This window comes from Dicentrarchus labrax, unplaced genomic scaffold, assembly GCF_905237075.1.
Source record: "Dicentrarchus labrax unplaced genomic scaffold, dlabrax2021, whole genome shotgun sequence".
NCBI lineage: Eukaryota > Metazoa > Chordata > Actinopteri > Moronidae > Dicentrarchus > Dicentrarchus labrax.
In genome coordinates, this window is record NW_026136721.1 from 34,418,191 (window position 1) to 34,439,969 (window position 21,779).

Sequence of the window (21,779 nt, forward strand, 5' to 3'; positions counted from 1 at the left end):
AATTGTATTTTCTTATTTTTTCCACTAAAATCATGTTTTACACAGTCCAGAAATCAGATAAATCAGATGAGATACGAGAGAGGCACAATTTGTTTCACAGGATTCACATTCAGTTCGTCAATATGAAAGGAATCTGACAATTCTGTGAATTATTTTACTACCTTTTTAACCTATGTATTTTATTTGAGTACCATGCAAAGCGCTGTGTAAATAAATACAATGTATTTATAAAGTAAAAACACCCTATATTTGCTTATTACTATCTCAGTTTAATTATCACTGAAAAAGAAATATATTCTCATTATGAAATAAGTAATCTGAAGACATGAATTTGTGTCCTGGGAGCTCGTATTGTGCGTTTTGTGATTAAAACAGTAATGAGCTGTTCAAAAAGCACCAATAGATAATAAATTAAGCCAACCATTGCACCCTTGACGGCCCTAAAACTTAACAGATTCAACACACCTGGAAGGAAGAACTGTTCACTTTAGCCAAACAAAAAACAAAGTCAGATCTGAGAACTAAGCCTTTACTTGTAACTCTCAACAGCTCCCTGATTTCCTTATAAAAAGTGTGCTGTGGATCATAAAAGATGTTCTGCTTCTCAACCTCATAAATTATTCTCTCGTCATTTCTGGCAGAAAGCCCTGAAGGTACGTTCTCCCACGTGCATAGCCAGACTTACCTCCATTCACTAGAGCAACCTGATTTTACCTGACACGACCTGCCGGGTTTGAGCCCAGAACTTCGGGCTCGGACAGAATTAGATTTTCAAACATGTATATATTTATTTTTATATATAATTAATGAGTGAATTTGTTGGAGATTCCAGTCGGGTTGGGTCTCGACTTTCTCTCGAAACACAACTCATTTTAGGAGTTTGGAGATGGAGAAAGTGTCCTAACCTCAAAAATAGAACCAGAGCGAACATATTTTCACACAAGCTCAGCCTGTCCAGCAGGTTGGGACTTCTTCATCAGGGAAAGGTTTGGAAGTGACGTAGCCTCTAACGGGTATGGTTGAACATCAAACCCCCAGATTGAAAATCCAGTTTCCCGTCTTGGAAACTAAAAGGACTGCACTGAACTGAACCGGCAGGAAAAAAACCCATAAAAAGATCAATATTATCGGGGTAGAAGCTCAGCAGAGGAGTTATGTGTGTTATTTCCAGTCTGTTCGGCTCTGAGGCTTCATCATACAGCTTCTACACAAATGTGTTTATTTTGTTAGTCGGCAAAAAATGACCTGTTTCACACACTCTTAAGCTCCAGGATGCTGTCAGACATCTACTCTCTGCTCTGTGGCTGTGTGTGTGTCTGTGTCTGTGTCTGTGTCTGTGTGTGTGTGTGTGTGTGTGTGTGTGTGTGTGTGTGTGTGTGTGTGTGTGTGTGTGTGTGTGTGTGTGTGTGTGTGTGTGTGTGTGTGTGTGTCTGTGTACCGTGGGAGTTGCTCCTGGCAGCATCTCATCCTTTTGTTTTCCACAGAGTATAATTTCCGTTCCCAGGAGACAGTGTGTGTAAAATGTAAAACACCTTCTGTCTTCTCTCCCCGTGTGTGTGTGTGTGTCAGAAATCGTGGACTACATGGAGCGTCTGCAGGTCTTGCGGGAGATTGTGAAGAAGTTTCCTTCTGTCAACTACCAGGTCTTCAAATACATCATCACACACCTCAACAGGTAAGAGACACACACTCCAACTCAGGTACACATTCCACACACACACTTCACACACACTGATAAACACACATAATGACTGTGCAGTGTGTGTTGGAGTTAAATCCTCAGGATGAAGCTCCGGCAGCAGCTAAATGCCACAACGTTCAAATGTACGTATACCCATGGTGACAGTGAACACATCGCAGCAGGTCGCTTCATTTAGACTTAAAACTGTCGTCTGACACGTCGCAGCATGTGAACGAGGCAGTTCTGACAAAAAGCCGACACGTTGTGAGCATCGGCAGCTCAACTGTGCCTTTATTTTTTTGTAAACCTGCAGAAGATCAAATATACTGACAGACAATATAAGCAGGGAGAACATTTACAGTGAGCTTAAGTTGCTCTAAAACATCCAGCAGACTAATTACAGCGCTGGGTGTTTAACCAGTGCAGGAAACAGTTCTGTTTTTATTTTTTTCCTTTGTTTTGTTGTTGATTCTGTCCCGTCCAGAGTGATTACTTCTTAAATTGACCATCTAGTTATAGTTTAAACCTAAAGAACCAGTGACAAGTGGAGACTGTTGTATCGATCCTCTCATTCAGCCTCATGCAGGAACATTTTCCTACTCTTATCCTAAAGAGTTCTCTCTTTTTTTGGTTAGGTTTGTCTTGTTAAGTCAAGTTTATTTATAGAGCAACAGGGCTGTGGGTTACAACTGGACCCAGGTCACTGCGGAGAGGACTCAACCTTTCTTTACCAGAGGCGAAAAACAAGATGTTGACCCAGCAGAGCTTCAAGTTCTGCAGACATAAAAAGAACGTTCTGTCAGTAGTCGTATTAAAGGACCTGAAACAATAAATTAATATCAATAATACAGCTGCTAATGACGTGTCCTCAGCCTCAGAGCTGTACTGTTACAGATATGAAGAGTCGCTGTAAATTTAACTTTGTAAAGCAAAACAGTCCACAGCTAATATGCGGTCAAGAAGACGTCGACATTCACCAGACAGTGGTTGATGTGTATATTTAATGTCACTGTTATCCTGGAGAAAATCGTTGTGATTCACGATATCAAAAACATACTGGAATCACCTTACTATACAGTTAGTAGAGAAACATTTCTTTTTTATTGCAGCACAGATAGTAACCCCATCTCCTTTGGTTTGAAATCCATAGTTTTTCCAGGTTTAAGCCTTCAGCCAAGGGGACAGGCTTAGGATTTTGGAAAGCTACTTGCTGCTAACTGTAACAATTCAAAAATAAATCAGGAAATCAAGACTGTACGGAAGCGAGCAAGACAGCTTTTTAATATGTTATATTGTCCTAATTATCCTAATAATGCAGATTCACCGCGATATACTCATCTTATATTTCAATGATGTTCACTGTAGACGAGAGAATATTACAGCGATGATGTGTAAGGGATGTGATGCTGTTGGTGTTGATACTGGACACAAACCTGCAGAAAGACCCTGAGAGAAAGTGCTGAAGCTGCTGAAAGAGGCCAATAAAAAGTCAAACGAGTGAGTTCTTTCCCCGTTGAGAAAGTCCGATAATCTGTACTTGACTCGTACGACAGGTCCTGGATCTGTTTGTACCTGACAGAAATGTCCAAATACAAGAAAAAATCAATGAATGCCACAAATTCTCTGTGCTGAATCTCCTCCTACGAGTTGTAGCTGAGTGTTTCCCAGCTGCGGTTCTGCTGATCCGACTGTGGTTTGTATTTTCTGAACTGATGAAATAATGAGATCTGGGACGGAGCCCGATGACGCAGCAACAGTCCTGTCTCTCTCTTCATCCTGTTCTACACAGCAGCCAACAAGCTGGACGATGTTCAGTGACAGCTGCCGTTAATCTAATTAGCTTTGTGAGAATTTGATGAACCACCACCCTAATCGTGATGTCACACTTCATCAGTTATTGATTTAAAACATCAGCGAGCTGCCGGTCGGCGTCCTGTAAGACAAGACGACATCAGCACCTTTCCTTAGCTGCAGCTCCGTCTTCACAACAGCTGAAAAATTGTGTTTACTTGCGAGAACATCATTTCAGTTTTATGTGTTAATTTTAGTGATAAATCTAGTTTGTCCACACCCTGAGGCTGTTCACTGAGCCAGGAGACGATTAATGAAGGCTGACAGTGCTTATAGTCTTATTTTTAATACACTGCATCTTGATAAGGCTGGCTGATAATTCAGTACTTGTGATTATAGGTTTTTATCATGTTATTGCTCTACAAATCTCTGTTTCTGACCAAAAGCATAAAGAAAACTTTAATTGAAGTGAAACAGTTTTTGTGTGAAGAGTTTGAGCTCCTGTGATGTGAAATAGTTGTTTTGTAGGTGGAGTAAATACAATGATTCTGTATATGCTGATGAATGAATTAATGTCATCATGGTTTTACCCATAATTCGGACAATGACAGTACATACACAGGGCTCCAGACTAACTTTTTGCATTGGTTGCACTGGTGCGCCCAACATTTTTTTTTTTACGTGCACCAGCACAAAATGTAGGTGCACCCAAATTTTTCATTGCGTCGCCTTTAACGTCATAAGGTCACCTTTTTATCGCTCTCCATAACTTTCATATAATGTGAATGATTTTTAAACAAGAATAAGGTGTACAGAAATGCTTGTCTTTATTTGAAGCACAATTATGTGCTATATATTAAGTGTTTAAAGTGCTTCACTGAGCTGAAATTGAACATTTCAAACTAAAACATTAAGCAAAATAAAACATTTCCAAATGCAGCTGGGAGAGGGGCCACTTTCTCTACACAATTGTCACGGTATATCGTGTGTTTTTTAGACATGTTATGTTTTTTTAAAGTTTCAATAGGAAATGATGTTGACCCGCTCACGAATGCACTATTTCCGGCCATATTCTGACCGCACTCCTGACAGTACACGCAGTGCATTGCGTTACGTCCTTTGTTGTACCTCAGCCAGGGAAATTGTTTCAGCCAGTCCTGTCTGAAGGAATATATTTTGGCCTTTTTAATTTGGGTCTCGGAGCCGGGCTCTATCTGGTTCCGAGTCTGATGCTGTCGCCGAAGGACCGGGGCTTGGCATCTCACCAGGGACGAGAGCTCCGTGTCTTGACGGGATGAACTCTCAGTAGTGGGGATGGATGGGATTATAGTAGTAGGGCTGGTTGTAGGCTTGGTTTTCTTAATGAAAAAACTTCTCTTCATTTTCCCTCGTTTTGTCGTGTTTATTTTATTTTTCCGTTTCAGTTAGTCAGCTATTATGGCGCTCAGGTTGCGCGCAATTTTTAAACACACACAACTTAGCGCGGTGAACAGGACCACAGCCAATCAGAGGCAAAGACCCGCCCGAGAGCCCTGATACAGTATGTCTGCATATTTAACTGTGTACAGTGAATGAGCAGAGGAAGACCTCGATATGACAATAAACGTATAAAATACAGCTTCCATACCAAACAGTTCACCTGTTAAACAACAACTCTACACAACCAATGCAGATTTTCCTTCATATCCTTGGTTTTTGCCAGTATGGACGTAAAATAGATCTTAAATTGGATTCATAATAGTCTCCAAAAGTCCCAAATCCAACCTGCAGAAACCTAACCCTAACCCTGTAAAAAGAGGTGTTTGAGCACATGTACAAAGAATATAAGGGCACATATATTAGGAGAGTATATGTTAGTAGTGTTACTGATCACAATTAAAGGCAGATTTTGTAATTTTTTAACCATTTCTCTGCGTCTCCTTCCTTCAGGGTGAGTCAGCACAGTAAGACCACCCTGATGACGGCCGACAACCTGTCCATCTGCTTCTGGCCCACGCTGATGCGGCCCGACTTCGAGAACAAGGACACGCTGTCCACCACCAAGCTGAACCAGGCCGTCATCGAGTCCTTCATCGTGCAGAGTGACTACTTCTTCCACGGTGGCGAGGTGGCCGAGAGCTCCAGCAGCGAGGGCACGCCGCCGCCGCACTGCCACAACATGGTGGAGGCTCTGCTCCCGCTGCAGCTGCCCCCGCCCCTGCAGCCGCAGCAGATCCAGCACACCCTGCACCCCGACCCGCTCATCTAAGAGCCACAGGAGCATGCTGGGAAATGAAGCCTGGTGTCGATTGAGCCCCTCTCGACCAGCAATCGCCCGGAGGTCGTCTTTCTGCTCTACAAAACGCCGGTCGGCGGTTCAAATAAAACATAAAATAGGTGAATTTTGAGGAATCAGCAGCTGCTGTTTGTTATCGACTTTGAGGTGAATGAGCTTTGCGTGTTAGAGACACATCGACCGTTTGTTGGATTAAATCTAATCTGTGAGATCGGCTCATCCTGCGAGGTAAATCCTGGATTAGAGAATTACAATCGAACGTCACCTTTTGGAACTAATTTTTGGATCTGACTGCCCCCTTTTTATGAAACGCAGACTGAAAACAGTCGATGAATGAATGATTTGATTTGGCACATAACACTAATTGCTTAGCAGGGTCTGACTTCTGGGCCACGTTTGGGGCAAATAAAGATTCCCCTCCTCCTACTTCCCCCTGATGGAATAGCACACTGCGGTCCTGAGCAAGTCCCTCTGATTAAAAACCTGACCGCCTTCTTCCGGCTCCGATCCTGGAGAACAGGGGAAGTTCTCACTTATCGAGTCCCCACGACTGCAACTCAAATACGAAAAACACCCGATATTGACTGACTGATTCCATATTTGACTGACTGTTTGCAGGATTTCACAGAGTCTTCCTGCAGATCTCCACATTTCGGCACAGGAAAACATTTATTCTCCTTCTTCTTTTGTTGCCCTTCGACCCAGAACCCGGTCAGTAGGAGGAGACGAGGGAACGCCAGACAGACGCTGGACACCTCGCAAGAAATATAAGAAATTGTGGATTATTTTTGGTTTTGGGGGGAAAAGCTCTGGTTTTAAATACTAAAAGACTTAATGAAACAACCCCTACCTACTACATGAACTTTGACCCCCCCCTTAAAGGACAGCACATGCACGATTTGTGTCAAAGGTCCCACATGCCAATTTCATGTCTGTTTGCGTAGTTTATGTTTTTATGTTGTTTTTTTTTTTTTTATTATGTTTTTGTATGGTCTGATTTCTACCCAGTTTGAGTGTTTGGTGTGTGTGTGACGGCGATGATGTGTGTGATCTGTGTGAACTGACCTGCGGTCGGTGCTGCAGCCGGTTCGTTCTGGGATTCAGGAGGGAAAAAGGAATTCAAACCGTGGACTGACGGACTCTCTGCGCGAGAGAATCGGACTTTTACGGACTTCACTGCAAACCTTCAGCCTAACTCGTCTCGTCTCTTTAGAGCCTCTAACTCTCAATGCAACGACCGACGTCCCTCCACCCGCTGGGACGACCCCCCCCCCACACTCTCGACCCCCTCGACGACGGCACACGAGCGAGGAAACCACTACGTCGCGATGCATTCTGGATCCGTTCAGTTTCGAGGAGGCGTCTTCCGCTTCCTGCTTTGTCATTTCTGTTTTTTTTTTTTGTTCTGTTGGTTTGTTGGAAACTAAAATTTGCATGTCTCTGTTTTGCCACTTAGTGAAAAAAAAAAGAACATTTAAAGTTTAAAAAAAATGAAATGAATCACTTTGAAACTCTAATGGAGCTCTCGTTCAGATCCGCAGCGTCTTATCTGAATCTTCTTTTGGTTTAAGGGGAACATTTCCACAGAAATACTCTAAAGAGGGGTTTCATTTTTTGCATTTTTCTTTCGTGTCATGCAAGAAATCAACTCTTAATATCATATTTTTGGTTATATGTCGAATAGTTTTCCCTAAATAGAGGAAAGAAGTATATATAAGTATATATATATATAAATTTATCAGCAGCAGAGGTTGCTGAGTTAGTGAAATACCACGGGGTACTGGACTGTATAATCTGTCAGAAGCTATAATCATATTTCTTTGTGGTTCTGATGGTGTAACTGAAACCCATCTTTCTTTTCTCTGATGGTGTGTGTGTGTGTGTGTGTGTGTGTGTGTGTGTGTGTGTGTGTGTGTGTGTGTGTGTGTGTGTGTGTGTGTGTGTGTGTGTGTGTGTGTGTGTGTGTGTGTGTGTGTGTGTGTGTGTGTGTGTGTGTGTGTGTGTGTGTGTGGAGGGGAGGGGGTATGACGACAGATCGGTAGGTTTTAATTCCTCTTTGTCTGAAAAACAAAAACATCCCTGATCGCTTTCTTCTCCGATGGCTCTTTGAGGCAGAACAACGGCGCCGAAAACGTGTTCACCTTCGCCCCGCCTCGTTGCTTTCACGCGTTTCCTGAGCGATAAATCCCTGACGATCTCTGGCGGGAGGATGTTCGTCATTTATCGGACCTTATTCTGAATAGAAATATTCCTTCTGCTGCACGATAACATAGGTCCGCAACCTGTTTTCCACGTTGGAACAAAGATGTTAGTTTGGTTTATTTCACAGGTCTGTAGTTTTTATGTCCGAGTGATTTCTGTTCAGTTTCCTGGAAAGAATCTGCAGTGGTGGAATAAATTACTCAAGTACAATTTTGAGGTACTTTTACTTTCCATTTTTTTATATTTTATACTTTTACTCCACTACATTTCAAAGGGAAATACTGTACTTTTTACTCCACTACATTTATCTTCATTTAAGTACATTTTGTTGCCAATACTTTCAGGTATTTTATTAGTAATGGAGTATTTTTTTTTTTTACATTACGGTATTGCCACTTTTACCTGAGTACATACTTCCAACACTGGTAATTTGGCACTAATTATAGGGATAACAGTTCAATTAGCACACTTAATCATTAATTTGTGTCCTTTTAATCAGGACACGACTCAACATGTCTCACAATTCATACAGAGAATAAAGTTTCACCAGTAAATGATTAATGAGTGCATATTTATTTAGTTTAATTGGAGATTTTTCCCTTTAATTAGTACCAAATAACGCAGTTCTTTTCAAGTAATGTGCTGAAATACAGCGACATATCTTTACACTGTTTGATTTTCAGTTATAGTGTCTATGAACTGAAGTTACTTTGAATAATTTCTGATATTTATACAGGAGGTACTGTTTAGGAACGGTCTCAGCTCGGAGATCTCGGGCTAAATGTCGTTTTAATGGGTGAATATTATTCGGTCCAGATGTCTGAAAATGTGCAGCGTTTTAACTGTTTTTTTTTTAAAGACCATCAGGGATTTATCTTTCAGAAGGAAACAGAAAGTGAACTCTGAGAGGCACAAAGTGTTCACGTTGTGCAACTTTAAAGCTTAAAGAAAAGTTTAAAGCTATTATTATGAACTTGCACTTTTTCACTGATTCTCAGTTTTAAATCCTGATGTGAGGTTTTCTTCGGATCGGATGGTTTCAGTAAGAATATCTGCAGTCTGGTTATCGTGATCCAGTAAAGTGTGATTGCCAAATTAAAAGCCCTTTTTGAAAGCGTTTATAATCGCTGTCATTAGCGTCCCCTCTGCCCGCTCTGCAGCGCCACTTCGTTCCATCAACCCTTAAACTCTTGTCAGATGTATCCTTCAGGGCATCGTCGTACCCAGAATGCACTGCTCTGCTTGTGTGATGTTTTTGGTGTAGGGGGAAGTGAAAGAGGGGCAGCTCTCCACTGAAACTGTCAGCAGGTTTTTATTAGTCCTCGCAGGACCAGGACCAGACTGAACCAGATTCTCCTCTAAACTCGTTCTATCAGCTCGACGAACTGAATCATTCTGGTTAACTTCAGGATGGTTCTCACCAACGATGACTCGCGTTCTGTAGAGCGTCTCGATGAGTGTCAGCGATGGGGGATGAATCCAACAGAGGTTTGTCCCATTTTAGATGCGTGTCTTCTGTGTCCTCACTTCAATTTGTCCAAACCGGAAGAGAAGGTTTCCTGTGCGACTGATTTCTATCTGGAATTTAAACTTTTCTTTTTTCAGATTCTGCCATTATTGTTTATTTTATTGAACCGTTTCATCCCAGAAAACCAAATTTATCTTCCCACCTGCGCTAAAACAATTTGTTTATAAGCAGAAAATCTATACATTTGGTTCGTTTAAGTGATTTATTCAGTAAATTTTACTGATCGGCTCACCAGGGAAGAGGTTTATCTGCTTTTTGGTGTTCTTTTACTAACTCTTAAAAGTAGTTTTTGGGCTGTTGGTAGAGAAAAAAAGGTATTTAAAGACGTCACCCTCGACTTAATTTGCTATATCCAAAAAAAAGTTTAAAAAATAATGAACTTTCACCTGAAGCTGTAGGATTCTTTCATTATTAGGACATGAGAGGACACTTTATCCTCTAAAAGGTGGTGAAGGAATGAAGCCAACGACCCGACATAGATTACATTTTTCATTTTACTTTGAAAGGTCACACTGCAGGAAATAAAACGGCCACAAATCAGATTCAGCCAACTTTTTAAAGGGCGCCATGAAGGGGACACGTGTCTGGAACGGGACGTATCAGACAAATAGAGACATAACTTTCCTTTGAGATGTGAATGAGAGGGTGAAGGGTGTGTTAAAGGGGATAAATATTCAGAATGGAACGCAGCCAAAAGCCCTTTTCAAAGGTTTTATGATGCTGGACTGAAGAGGAGGATGAAGGGCGCGGTGGAACGGAGCCTGGTCTACAAGCTCCAGTCTCTTTTGGGGTGGGAGGGTGAGGGGGGGGGGTTCAGCAGCTGCTAGATAATAAAAGATTAATCTGTTCGTCTGTAGTTTTCCATCAATCAATCAGCTCCTTTATTTGTTCTCATTCTGTTGATAAGATCTGTTCTCATCCAGTCACTCCGGTGTACAAACCAACTGACTTCTAACGTCATCCGCTGTGTATTATAGTAAATAAAAATGATTTTCAGAAATGAAAAACTCTAAAACCAGTTTTTTTTTTCTTTCTGTTTTCTCTCCATCATGTTTCCAAAATAAAGTTTCTTTTTTTTCCAAAGCTGCTGAGAGTCTCGAGTCCTCCTTTTAACTCATGCACTGTAATATGCTACAGAGCGGTCAGAGGTCAGTAGCAGAACCAGCAGCAGTCAGTGGTTAGATAGAGAGCACTGATCTTTACTGAAGGACTGTGCACTGTGCTACAGCTGCTGAGCTTCTGCTTACTTTTCAGATTAAGATACATAAAAAACGTATAAAATCAAAACCTAGTTGAAGGTTAAGCGAGTGGTTTCCAGATGTTCCTGAGTCATTAGCAGTGTTTTAGATTGATTTCCTCTCTCATGTTTCTCACATGGTTTCATTTAAATAACCCACAGAGATAAAACTGTCCAATATTTCACACAAAAAGCAAAGATAAGGTCTCAGATTGTGGATCAGAACTTTGTTTTCCTTTCTCTCTGACTAATCATCTGACGCCCCCTCTGATTTATCAATCTTCTGATTTATCGTCTCCACCTGGAGCAGCTGCAGCAGTAGCATCGATGCATCAGTATTAACACTGATAACGTCAGATAATAATGTTTCAGTACTGCAGGTATGACTTTAAATTCATTTAGACTTTGACTTGTAATAGGATACTTTTGCATTAATGTAATGGAACTTTTAAAGGATCTAAATACTTAAACTATCTGTATGAGTTCAAACTGTTCACAGCAGAAGACTGACCCGTCGTGGTGTGATATTATTAATGCGTTCATGTGTAAGCAGCACTTTAAGGTTTTAGCTCGTTGAACTGAAACTAAACTGATTTATAATCTATAAAGAGGCGTCATATTGTGTCATAAGCAGATTCTTGATCTGGAAAGTAATTTGTAACGTTATCTGTCAAATAAATACATTGGAATAAAAAGTACATGAATTAAGTGAAGTAGAGGTATAAAATTAAAGTACTCAAAGTGTAAGTACCTACAAATTACACTTAAGTTACAGTACTTTGATACATTTATAATAGTTTTCACCTCTGCTAACAGCATCTTTATTTCCAGTTGTATTGATAGTAATGGTATTCAGATCCTTTACATAAGTACAAGTTGTGCTCCTGCATTCAAAATGTAATTTAAGTACAAAATATTAGCTACAAAAAAAGATATTTAATCTATAAAGAACAACATATTTTATCATCTGACCATATATTTTGTATGTAAAGCAAAACTTTCCCTCTGAAGTGAAGTTAAAACACTCAAGCAAAGAACAAGTAACTAGTAACTAGTACTAGTACTAGTACTTAAGTCCAGTACTTGAGTATGTGTAGTTAGTTACTTCCCACCTCTGGAGCAGCAGTTATAGGTTTATTAATAATAATAAGTTACAGTTCAGTGTAATATCTGTCTGTTTAGCATCTTTCTAATATGTATTATAGATTTATTATAGTATTAATTATAGTATTAATAGTTAGATGAATAGACCTGTGCTGTTGAGAACAGCTCAGCCCTGCACACATTCAGATGTTGAGAAGGTAAAGAGCATCACCTTGTGGTAGAATGACAAACTGCACAGAAACCACAGCAGGAGCAAAGTGAAGGTTCTGGAGTATTAACATCACATTATAATTCAAGTAAAGACCATATATTATATATTATACTGAATGGTCCCTTTCAGAATAAGATAGAAGGATGTACTTCCTGTGCTGGCTCAGGAAGCTCAACCTGCCCCAGGAGTTGCTGATCCAGTTCTGCACTCACATTAATCTGCTCATCCATCACGGTCTGGGTCAGATCTGCCAAATAGGACTGCAACCTGCCCCCCCATTCATGTCCAGAGTCAGGACACAGCCAGGAAACCCCACCACAGACCCATCAGACCCATCAGACCCTGGACTACAACCTGTTCCAACTGCTCCCCTCTGGGGGGCGCTACAGAGCACCGAACACCCAAACCAACAGACACAGGAACAGTTTCTACCCACAGGCCCTCAGTATGAGGAGCAATAACCTAGTGTGCCTTTAATTATTCATTCTCATTGTTTAAAGATATATTCTATTGTATTTACTGTATGTATATCTACCTCATGTATATAAAGTAAACTGCTGCATAAATATTTTATTGCACTCTGAACCTTTGAACCTGTCTTACTGCCTACAGATATGTATGTATTTATATCTGCACACAGCACTACACTGCAAAAATAAAATGACTATTCATTTTTGTTGGAAAAGAAAATAATCTTGTGAAGAATGTTTTGTATTAGAAAAATAAAATAATTTTAATAAAATCTATCTAACTGTGTCTTAATAATATATTCCAGTTAATATTGAGCTTGGTTTAACCAGTAAAAACAATGGTTGCATAATATCCCAGCAGAGGAACACGATTATTGTCCTTCAACTTCTCAGTTTAAGAGAAAGTCGTCTGTCCCAGTGTTGGAAATGAAGCAGCTGTTTAGTTTTTCATTGTTTTAAATAAAAATTATAAAAATAAGAATGTTTCTGTTGCTTTCATTTAACATAAAGTCACAGATTTTTATTATGCTAAAGATTTTTGCTGATTATTAATCTTAAAATTAAGGTACAAATTCTTAAAATCAGCTCAATAAAGTGACCAAAATACTTATTTAAAGAAAGTCTATCTAAAATAACAGTTAATTGTTTTAATGAGTACAACTTGCTTAAATTTGTCATCTTTTCTAGTTTTAAGGCCCATTACAGTCTTTCAGTGGTTAAATCTTTATGATAGTTTAGATTGTTTTGCTCAATACAAGAACACTGTATTATATTTAAGAAGATATTCTTTGCTGTTTTTGCATACCTGGCCAATAAAAGTAATTCTGATAATCTATATCTTTTATATTTATTGGATATCAATTATTGATGCTTTAATGTGTTCATCACTTTAATGCAGCAAATGGAAATACTGAAGTACAAGTAACTCAAATTGTTGTCATTTCCGACTTTTTCCTTATTAATAATTATTGATAATGGGAAACTTATATTATATTTATGCTCACTACATTTCAGCCTTTGTTGCCATCAGGTGTATAAAAACTACAGGTTATAAACTTCTTTTTAAAATACTAAATTTTTGGAAATTATTGGTTATTTTATCGGTATATCAGCCATGAGTAGAAGGCAATTAATTAGTGTTTCCCAACACGGGGATCGGGACCCCACTAGGGGTCGCCAAAGATTCATAATAGAAGAGGAGTCGGTGAGATGAAAACACTGAATTTGTCAAACAAAGAAACTTTAAGTTTGTATGATTGTTAAAAAAAATATTACAAATACATAAAATACAGAAAGACTCATCATCATAAAAACTCAGCCGTGATTCAACATTGGCAGGAAATCTTTTTACACAAACTTCCTGCAGTTTTTATTGACTTTCAATATCACCTCTTATAGAAAACTGCTGATCTAAATGAATCAATAATACACCGTCAGTGTGTCTGCTCATAAAACCATAGCCCAACTCAAATCAACATGAGAACAGTTTCTAGCTGGTTGTCAACATACTGATGAGTGGATCCTTCAGGAATATAACAAAAAAGATAAATCATAAAAACACCATAAACCTTTATATGTGATGATGCATTCGGGGATTCTGTGAACGTGAAACAATATTATGTTGTTTTATGTAATAATATAATATATGAAAACAGTATACTGTTCATGTTTCTGTATTCACTCTAACGTTGTCTCACATGTTTAGAGAACTGTTATTCACAGAGTCGAGCTGTCTGTGGGTGATGGACTGATGTACGGTAGATGAGACCAGAGAGGTTCGGACTCAGGCACAGACCTGAACCATGAAGTGAAACGTGGTGACCTCCCAGTTGAATCAGGATGAAAAGGAAAGATGTGCGTCAACCTGAGTCAGAGAGATGTTTCAGATGTGTTACCAGACACCAGCAGACACCAGCAGACCTGCTTGGGGACAAAAGGCATATCTTCGTCTTCTGGGAGTCTTCTGAGGGAGTTTGTGGTTCCTCACTGTAATCAGACATCAAACAAGGTGCAATGAGCCAAAGACAGTTAAACCACAACACCCCTAACAGGTAGAACCCTTCACACTGAGGCCTCTCTCATTCCCAGTTTGTACAGCCTCCATTCCTCTCCTCGCTCCTCCGTCCTCTGTCCTCACTCCAATCTCCTCCAGATGTAATTTAGGAATCGAGACGTCCTTCAAGATGGCGCGCTGAGATTGATTTCTGGGTCACGGGCAGGAGGACAGAGGAGAGAGAGGAGGCGAGGACACAAATTAGAGAAATGAGAAAGTCTCAGAAAGAAACGACCTTCATGGCGGCTGCACACGGTTTCAGTGGAACAGAGGATCATTAGTGTGATTAGCCACACCGTGTGTGTGTGTGTGTGTGTGTGTGTGTGTGTGCTCTCAGTGTCTGTGGAGGTGAAGCTCGTCAGTCTGCTGCTGAAGACACAAATATGGACAGTGAAGATTTAATGTGAGTGTTCCTCACAGCTTTATGAATACGTTGAATTGTCTGTCCTTTGTCAGCAGATGGCGCTGTGGTTCAGGTTTATTTCACTATATGAAGGTAGATTCTTTTCTTTGATTGCTGCTTATTTAGTCTTGAACATTTACTTTAGATTGAATTTGCTCAAAAGGAAACTAAAGAAGATAAATTAAAGTCATTTATTGAGGACAAACAACAATCAGTCAGTACAGTTACTGTACAGTCTGTTATTGTCACACAGAATAAAAAGAAATTGAAATAAAACTGTAAAATAAAAATGTGCTTTAGTAATTTAGTTAGAGTTAATTGGAAATGTACGAATTATAAATCAAAGCTGTCTTCACTCTCCTTGATTATCACCAAATAAGTCCTTTAAATTATTTAGTAGAACTGAGTTATAAATGTTCTTTTAGAGCGTCTTAGAGAGAATGATGATATGGGAGTATTTGGTGGAGTTAAGATCAAACAGAATATTAGTTATTTATTTCTTTGCTTACTTAATAACTGAGCTGACTTGTGTGTTGAAGCAGTGGATATGTTGGTAGAGTTCTTTATGTTTTATGCTAATTTTGCCTAAATTAAACATTTATACTTAAAGTATTTAAAATTTTGTTTGTGACTTAAAGAGTCAAATTCAGGTCATTTGAGTAAACTGATATTTTATCCACCGTTTTACATAATTCCAAGCTGTCACAGGAACCTCGTAAATAAAATGTATGAAAGTAAAGATGTAAACATATGACCTCAGTTTGTAGTTCTCTCTTTCTGCTGCTCTTCCAGGAGCCGCCACTCGGGGGCGTCGGCGGCTCCCCGTCACCCCTGCGCAGCGTTTTTCTCCTCCAGCGCAGAAAAAGAGCGAGCAGCTGCTTCTCACATCCCAGCCTTTGCTCTGTCATCCCCCCCTCCTCCCTCCTCCTCCCTCAGGAAGGGGGAGCACCACACCCTGTCAGCCAATCAGAGCCCGGCTCCACCTTCTCCATCACATCATCTCAGTTTCCAAGGTAACAGGGCACCCCTCTCTCTCTCTCTCTCTCTCTCTCCCTCTGTTTCTATACTGAAAGGTGCCGCATCATCATCCTCATCCCTCCCATCCGTCCATCCCACCGTCCTACTCTGAGCTGCTGGCTAGTTTAGCTTTAGCCTCCTCTCTGTTAGCATCTCCCACTCTCTCTCTCTCTCTCTCTCTCTCTCTCTCTCTGCAGTGGGATTGCCACAACATCAAAGGCACCTCCCTCACTCTCTCTCTCTCTCTCTCTCTCTCTCTCTCTCTCTCTCTCTCTCTCTCTCTCTCTCTCTCTGCATCCTCCGACACTCAGGAAGAGAAGAAGGAGATGGACTAAAGGAGAAGAAGGAGAAGAGATGTGGTACGTACTGCTGAAGCTGCTCTGTGTAACCTCCCTCCTGTTTGGTAAATATGAAAGTGTGTGTGTGTGTGTGTGTGTGTGTGTGTGTGTGTGTGTGTGTGTGTGTGTGGCCTAATCCTTCATGGAATGCCGCTTTAATGAGCTGTCGGATGCTAACGCTACCAGAATGATGCAAGAAAGATAAAGAGAGAGGCAGAGGCAGAGGGAGGTGACTCCCAGTGTCTCTCTCTCTCTCTCTCTGAGCTTTTGTTGTGGAGGCCTGCTCTGCAGAAGGAGCTCGCTCTGCCTGCTGCATACAGAAAGAGGCCAACACCTCTCTGTTCCCCAGTCTGCTGCCCTGCTTCATACTGGGCTGCCTCACTGGTTCACTGGGCTGCTCTAAGTCTCTTTCACTGGGTTAAAAACCTCGTTTTGTTCCTGCCTCTGAGGGGGAATCCTGCTTTCTAACGTGTCATCTGTGTTTACTAGCAGGTATTTATGAGTGTGTTTGTTTTCTCTTTTTAAAGTTCAGATTGTGAGGAAACGGGGATGAAACAAACAGCTTCATGTGATGGTTTCACCTCCAAAGGCCTCAAACTCTGCCGGTACAAACGCACTTTCATCCAAGCATTAATGGTGTTTGTGACAGAAACAGTTGTGTGAAGCACGAACAAAAAAAGAGCCTGAGAATAGTTCATATCCTGCTCACTCTCCAACCTCCACACAGGGGTGCTTCCAGAGGGGGGGCTGGGGTGGCTCTGGGCACCCCTGAAATCTCACTGGCCACCCCATTATCTTCCACTCTGCACTGTGTTTCAGAGGCTGTGGCGGGCTCCGGTTTAAAGCTGGAGTGAAGATACGGTATCATATGAAACTGGACGACCTAACGCATCTGTCCGTACCAGCTGTGTCATGCTAGCATGTTGTGAAGAGAGCTAAATAACACTCCAAAGTTAGGCTAAACAGTCCCTTGACCTCTGAGTGAAAATGGGCTCTGCGGAGACCCACGAGTGTCCTCTTTGCAGCCGTGCCCACTTTATGCTGATCCCATACACCTTAGGGAAAGTGCATTTGAATATTTCTGCATTCTGGGGTCCATAAACAGTGTTGGAATTGGGTAAATTGGGAATGACTGGAAAGCTGAGACAGATGCTTCATGCCACCCCTGAATATGTCCGTGCCCCTCTTGTGACACCCCCCAGGTTGGACACGCCCCTGCCTCCACACACAGACCTTTCTCATGGCGGACAGAAAGGCTCAGTGTCCATATGTAGGACTATATATAGAGTTTACCCAAAGAGCCAGAACGCACAATACCAGGACCCTGGAACTATGTTTTTAATGTCATCAGTTACACCTGTGCTGTTCTTTCTATGACAGTTCAAAACATGTCGCTGTGAAAAAGGTCTCTTGCAGTGTACATCAGCCTTTTTTAGATTGTCGGTTTCAGAAAGTTACAAAAATAGTCGGACTTCGGTTTAAGCAAAGTGACGCCTTTTTACATCGTACTCATTCCTGATAATTACTGAGCTCTAGGAACACAGTGGCATCACTAAAGAGAACTCCTATGGGGAAAAGAACATCAGCAGACAGACAATCAGACAGTTTAGAAACAGTTTATCCAGATTAAACTACTTTATTTGGGAGTAAAGCTGAAACTCAGCACACGTTGGTATAGGTCTTCCTCAAGTCGTATGGTGAAGTCACGAGAGGTTCACACAGCAGATCTGCTCTCTTTCTATTGAAATAAATACATTTTAATAATGTTCATAATAAATTTAAATCTCTGTCCACGGTTTAGAAGCTTTGCGTTTGCAGGTTTCTGCTCAGTGTTTACAAGTTTCTGACCAAAGTTTCTTGAAGGAGTTTGTTCTTAAATGATTTCTGATCACGTCTCCCACGTGGACTGTCCCATTTTCAGACTGAGGGTTGATCGTGTTTGTGTTGGAAGCAAAGAAAGGAAAGGAAGTGAGGGAAGAGGTGACTGATATTTTATAGATCCCTCTGCCGTTAGCTCTAATGTCCTTCCAGGCAGCTACTGTCTGTGTAATAATTCATATGAACATGTTTATTTGGAAAGCTGTGTGTGTTGTTTTGTGTGATTTCTCTTCACCCTCAGTCTATATGATGGAGGAGGGGAGTGCAAACACCGACAGCCACAGTAGACACATTTGTGGGAAGTAAACCAGAATTTTCCTTTCATACGAGGGAAATGTGCAGGCCGTAGATGAGTTAGTGTTCTCTGACTGGGCCTATTGTTGCTGATCACAGGCTGGGTGGGGCAGGTTTCGACCTCATAAATGCCTCTGTGATGTGGCATTAAATGGACCTGGCATCAAAGAAAGATCCCTAAAAGGAAGTTGCTTAAATTTGACCGACTGCAGCAGCAAAAAACAGCCTAACGAAGTAGAAGAGAACGAAGGGGAGGAAAGAAGGACGTAGGGAGGAAGGGGACAAAGGTTTTAATATGTTGACATCATTTTCATGTTGCTTTTTAAGAGCAGGAAGTTGTTCCACTATGCAGTATGAGTGGTCAGTACAGCCATTTTCCCCTCCACAGGATATGATGTAACTATCTCCGGGGCTGTTGAACCGCGCCGAGCGGCTGCAGAGGAGCGTAGATGTCAGAGGAAAGGCGAGGAAGGTTAAAGTGGGTGTGGATGCTTCTCTTGTTTCAGATGGGATTAAATCTGACACAAAGAGGGAAGAAAACTGGCCGGGTGCTGCTCGCTCGCAGGGTGACGACACCGAGGAACGGTAACCTGATTAGACTTCATTTATGCTGGCATTCAGTGCGTTGCAGCAGGTTTAGTGCATTATGATGCTGATAGACAGACATCAAGCTAAGCTTCATAATCTGGGTCCTGGAAAAACCTGGAAGTTTAGATACTCCAATCATGGAAACACCTGGAAATTGATTAAAAATGACAAAGTATCCTGGAAATAATCTGTGTTGTCCTGAAAACTTGACTGTGTTTCAGCCTTCGCTCAGATCTACGCCACAGATCTTTTTGGTGTTGAGTCTATTTTCTTTCTGGAGCTTTGAGCAACAAACACTTTAAATTTCTTTTAATTGGCTAATAGGTGAGGAGGTGACTTTTCTGTCATTTCAAATAAATGTAACTTTAATTAAACTTGTTGTTACTTATGGGCTGTGGCCACATTAATGTTACTGTCAGGAAAACTAGTAAAGTGTCGTCAATTCACTGAAGATTACGCAGCAGGAAAATGTGCAAATTAACAGGAAGTGTCTCATAAACAGTGACATCCTACCTGGAAGGAACCTGTATCATTAAACAAGGAGGGATAAAACTGGAATATAGGCCTACCGGTTAATAATATGACCAATTGTGACAGAGTGCTGTCCAGACAACTCCTGGAAAAGGTCCTGGAAAATGATTTTAGCATTTAAAGAGAGGATTCCTGATAATGTATCATTGATTATAAAAAGATTAAACATGATGATATTGAGCTTTATTGTCCATATTCTTACTTACAGTGAATAAGACATCTACTATATTGGACTGTAAACAAAGATTAAACACAAATTCAGCTTTACGGGATTCATCCGATGTTTAGTGTCGAGGCTAAGGAGGTCGCTAGGGCTGCAACAACCGATTATTTTCATTATCAATTAATCTGTTTGTGAGGTTTGTGAAGTTTTGTAGTTTTCAGCTAAACTTCAGGTCTGTTTTTAGCTTTAGTTGCTAGTTGATAGCTAGCTGGCTAAACCCTTTTTAGTACAGGTTAGTCAGATTTCTTCTTATTTTTCTCTGCAGTTTTTGGTGGTTGGTTAATAGTTAGATGTTGATGGAGCAGGTCTCTGTAAAGATGTGGGCACAACACTCTGATTTCTGGTTGTTTCGTCCAATCGGACATTAGCCAGGAACAGCCTTAAGTCCAGCTCCCATCCCTCTCCTCCTGGAGCGACGGCACCCGCCGCGGTGGCCGTGTGGATCGTCTCAAAGTCTCTTTAATCTGAACCCCGCGCTTCCTTTTCTGATGGCTGCGGGCTATTTCTGTCATAGGTGATACGTGTTTCTGCAGTGAAGTTGAAAACAGAGCGGTTTGGAGGAACTACAGTCCTCACCACAAGGGCTTTTGTGTGGTCCTTTGCTGTATGTTGTCTCCTGTTTCCTGTCTCACCTGAGCTGTGCTGTCCAATAAAGGTAGAAAAGTACATTCAGTGTTTTTGCATTTACCATCACGTTGGTATTGATAGCAGAAGTGTGCGATTACCATCCTTTCTGCTCCCTTCAGAGACATTTTGTCTCATGTTGTCTGCTGTCTGTCTGTGACCTGATGAGACGACCTCGTCCATGTTGATTTAGAAACTGATCTGAATGCAGTTTGAGCCGTTGTTATTTCAGCCAATGACAGACTCAGAGGATGGCTGTTATTGTGGCAGAGTGAACGTGACCTACTGTTTGTTGTGCACTACTTTGTTAGGACAGGATGACTGACGTTAATGCAGGAGATTCACTCTGCACTCCCATGCATCACTTGGTTAGAAGCTCTCAAGCTGTTAACCTCCAGACCTCGAGCTGGGTTCCCCAAAGCTGTTCCTCTACCACTGCAGACACCTGGAACAACCAGTCTGGATAAATCTGCATTTTATCCTCTGAGTTTTTATTCTTTTGTCATGTTGTTCTGTTTCTATGAATCTCAGCTGCTATGTAGAAAGTAGGGTTGATACGTATCTCTCATTTCAGAATTACATTACAATTACAGTTTATTGCTTTTCCAACAGACACAGCTGTGATTACATTAGACCTGTCGCTAGAAAGTGTTTAATATCTTGCATGTTGCTCTTGCTCGTTTTCTTGCTTGTGCTAGCTGTATTAGCATCCACAGACTCCTTGTCGCCTGCATAGGTGTCACCATGCTTTACAAATTGTGTCGGTGTTGTCGGTGAGCCACGCTGCGCTAACGTTACTCTTGCTGCCATTGACCTTTTACCTGAAAAGCTTCAGTCAACAGATGTATAACTTTAGAACTGGACCATCGAGCGGTTCATGGTACATAGAAATCCATCCAGGGTTCTGCGTAGTATCGGTAAGTGTTTACACTCCTTAAAGAAAGGCTTCCTTGCTGATTTACCTTTAGCCGCCCTCCATCCATTAGCCCCCTGACCTTAATCTGCAGCTTCCAGCATTTATTCCCAGGTCTCCTGCCTGCAGCTTCCATATAATAACACAGTCATACATTAGAGATGGATAATGAGTGGATCTCCCAGTACGGACGGACAGACTCCCTCAGGATCTTCTGTAATTAGCCAGCAGCTACTTGTGTTTACTGAGTTCGACTCAGGTCAAGTTCATTTGTAAAGCACTTATTAAACACATCTGGAAGTGTTTAAGACAAAAATGCTTCATAATTGAATTTTTTCCGTCCGATTTCTCAGTTTTTGCAGAGCAAGTGTTCTTATAGTGAATGTTTACTAGCCAGTAGACAGTTAATAGATTAGAC

At 41.1% G+C, this 21,779-nt stretch overlaps 2 protein-coding genes across 4 annotated transcripts in view; both read left to right on the forward strand.

Annotated features, from left to right (window-relative positions):
- Positions 1-10,560, forward strand: part of arhgap5 (Rho GTPase activating protein 5) — a 59,202-nt gene extending 48,642 nt beyond the window's left edge. Inside the window, exons 6-8 of the mRNA XM_051383750.1 lie at positions 1,570-1,675; positions 5,402-7,685; positions 7,762-10,560. Of these exons, the coding sequence (XP_051239710.1) occupies positions 1,570-1,675; positions 5,402-5,720 (425 nt within the window). The 3' untranslated portion in view covers positions 5,721-7,685; positions 7,762-10,560. The remainder of the gene's footprint in view (positions 1-1,569; positions 1,676-5,401; positions 7,686-7,761) is intronic.
- Positions 10,561-16,181: 5,621 nt separating this feature from the next.
- Positions 16,182-21,779, forward strand: part of akap6 (A kinase (PRKA) anchor protein 6) — a 200,152-nt gene continuing 194,554 nt past the window's right edge. For 2 of the 3 annotated variants that reach the window (XM_051383743.1, XM_051383746.1), the window contains exon 1: positions 16,182-16,331. The gene's annotated coding sequence lies outside the window, so the exon portion shown is untranslated. Of the gene's footprint in view, positions 16,332-16,355; positions 16,376-21,779 lie in introns of those variants that run through there. The other variant, XM_051383745.1, reaches the window with a different exon arrangement.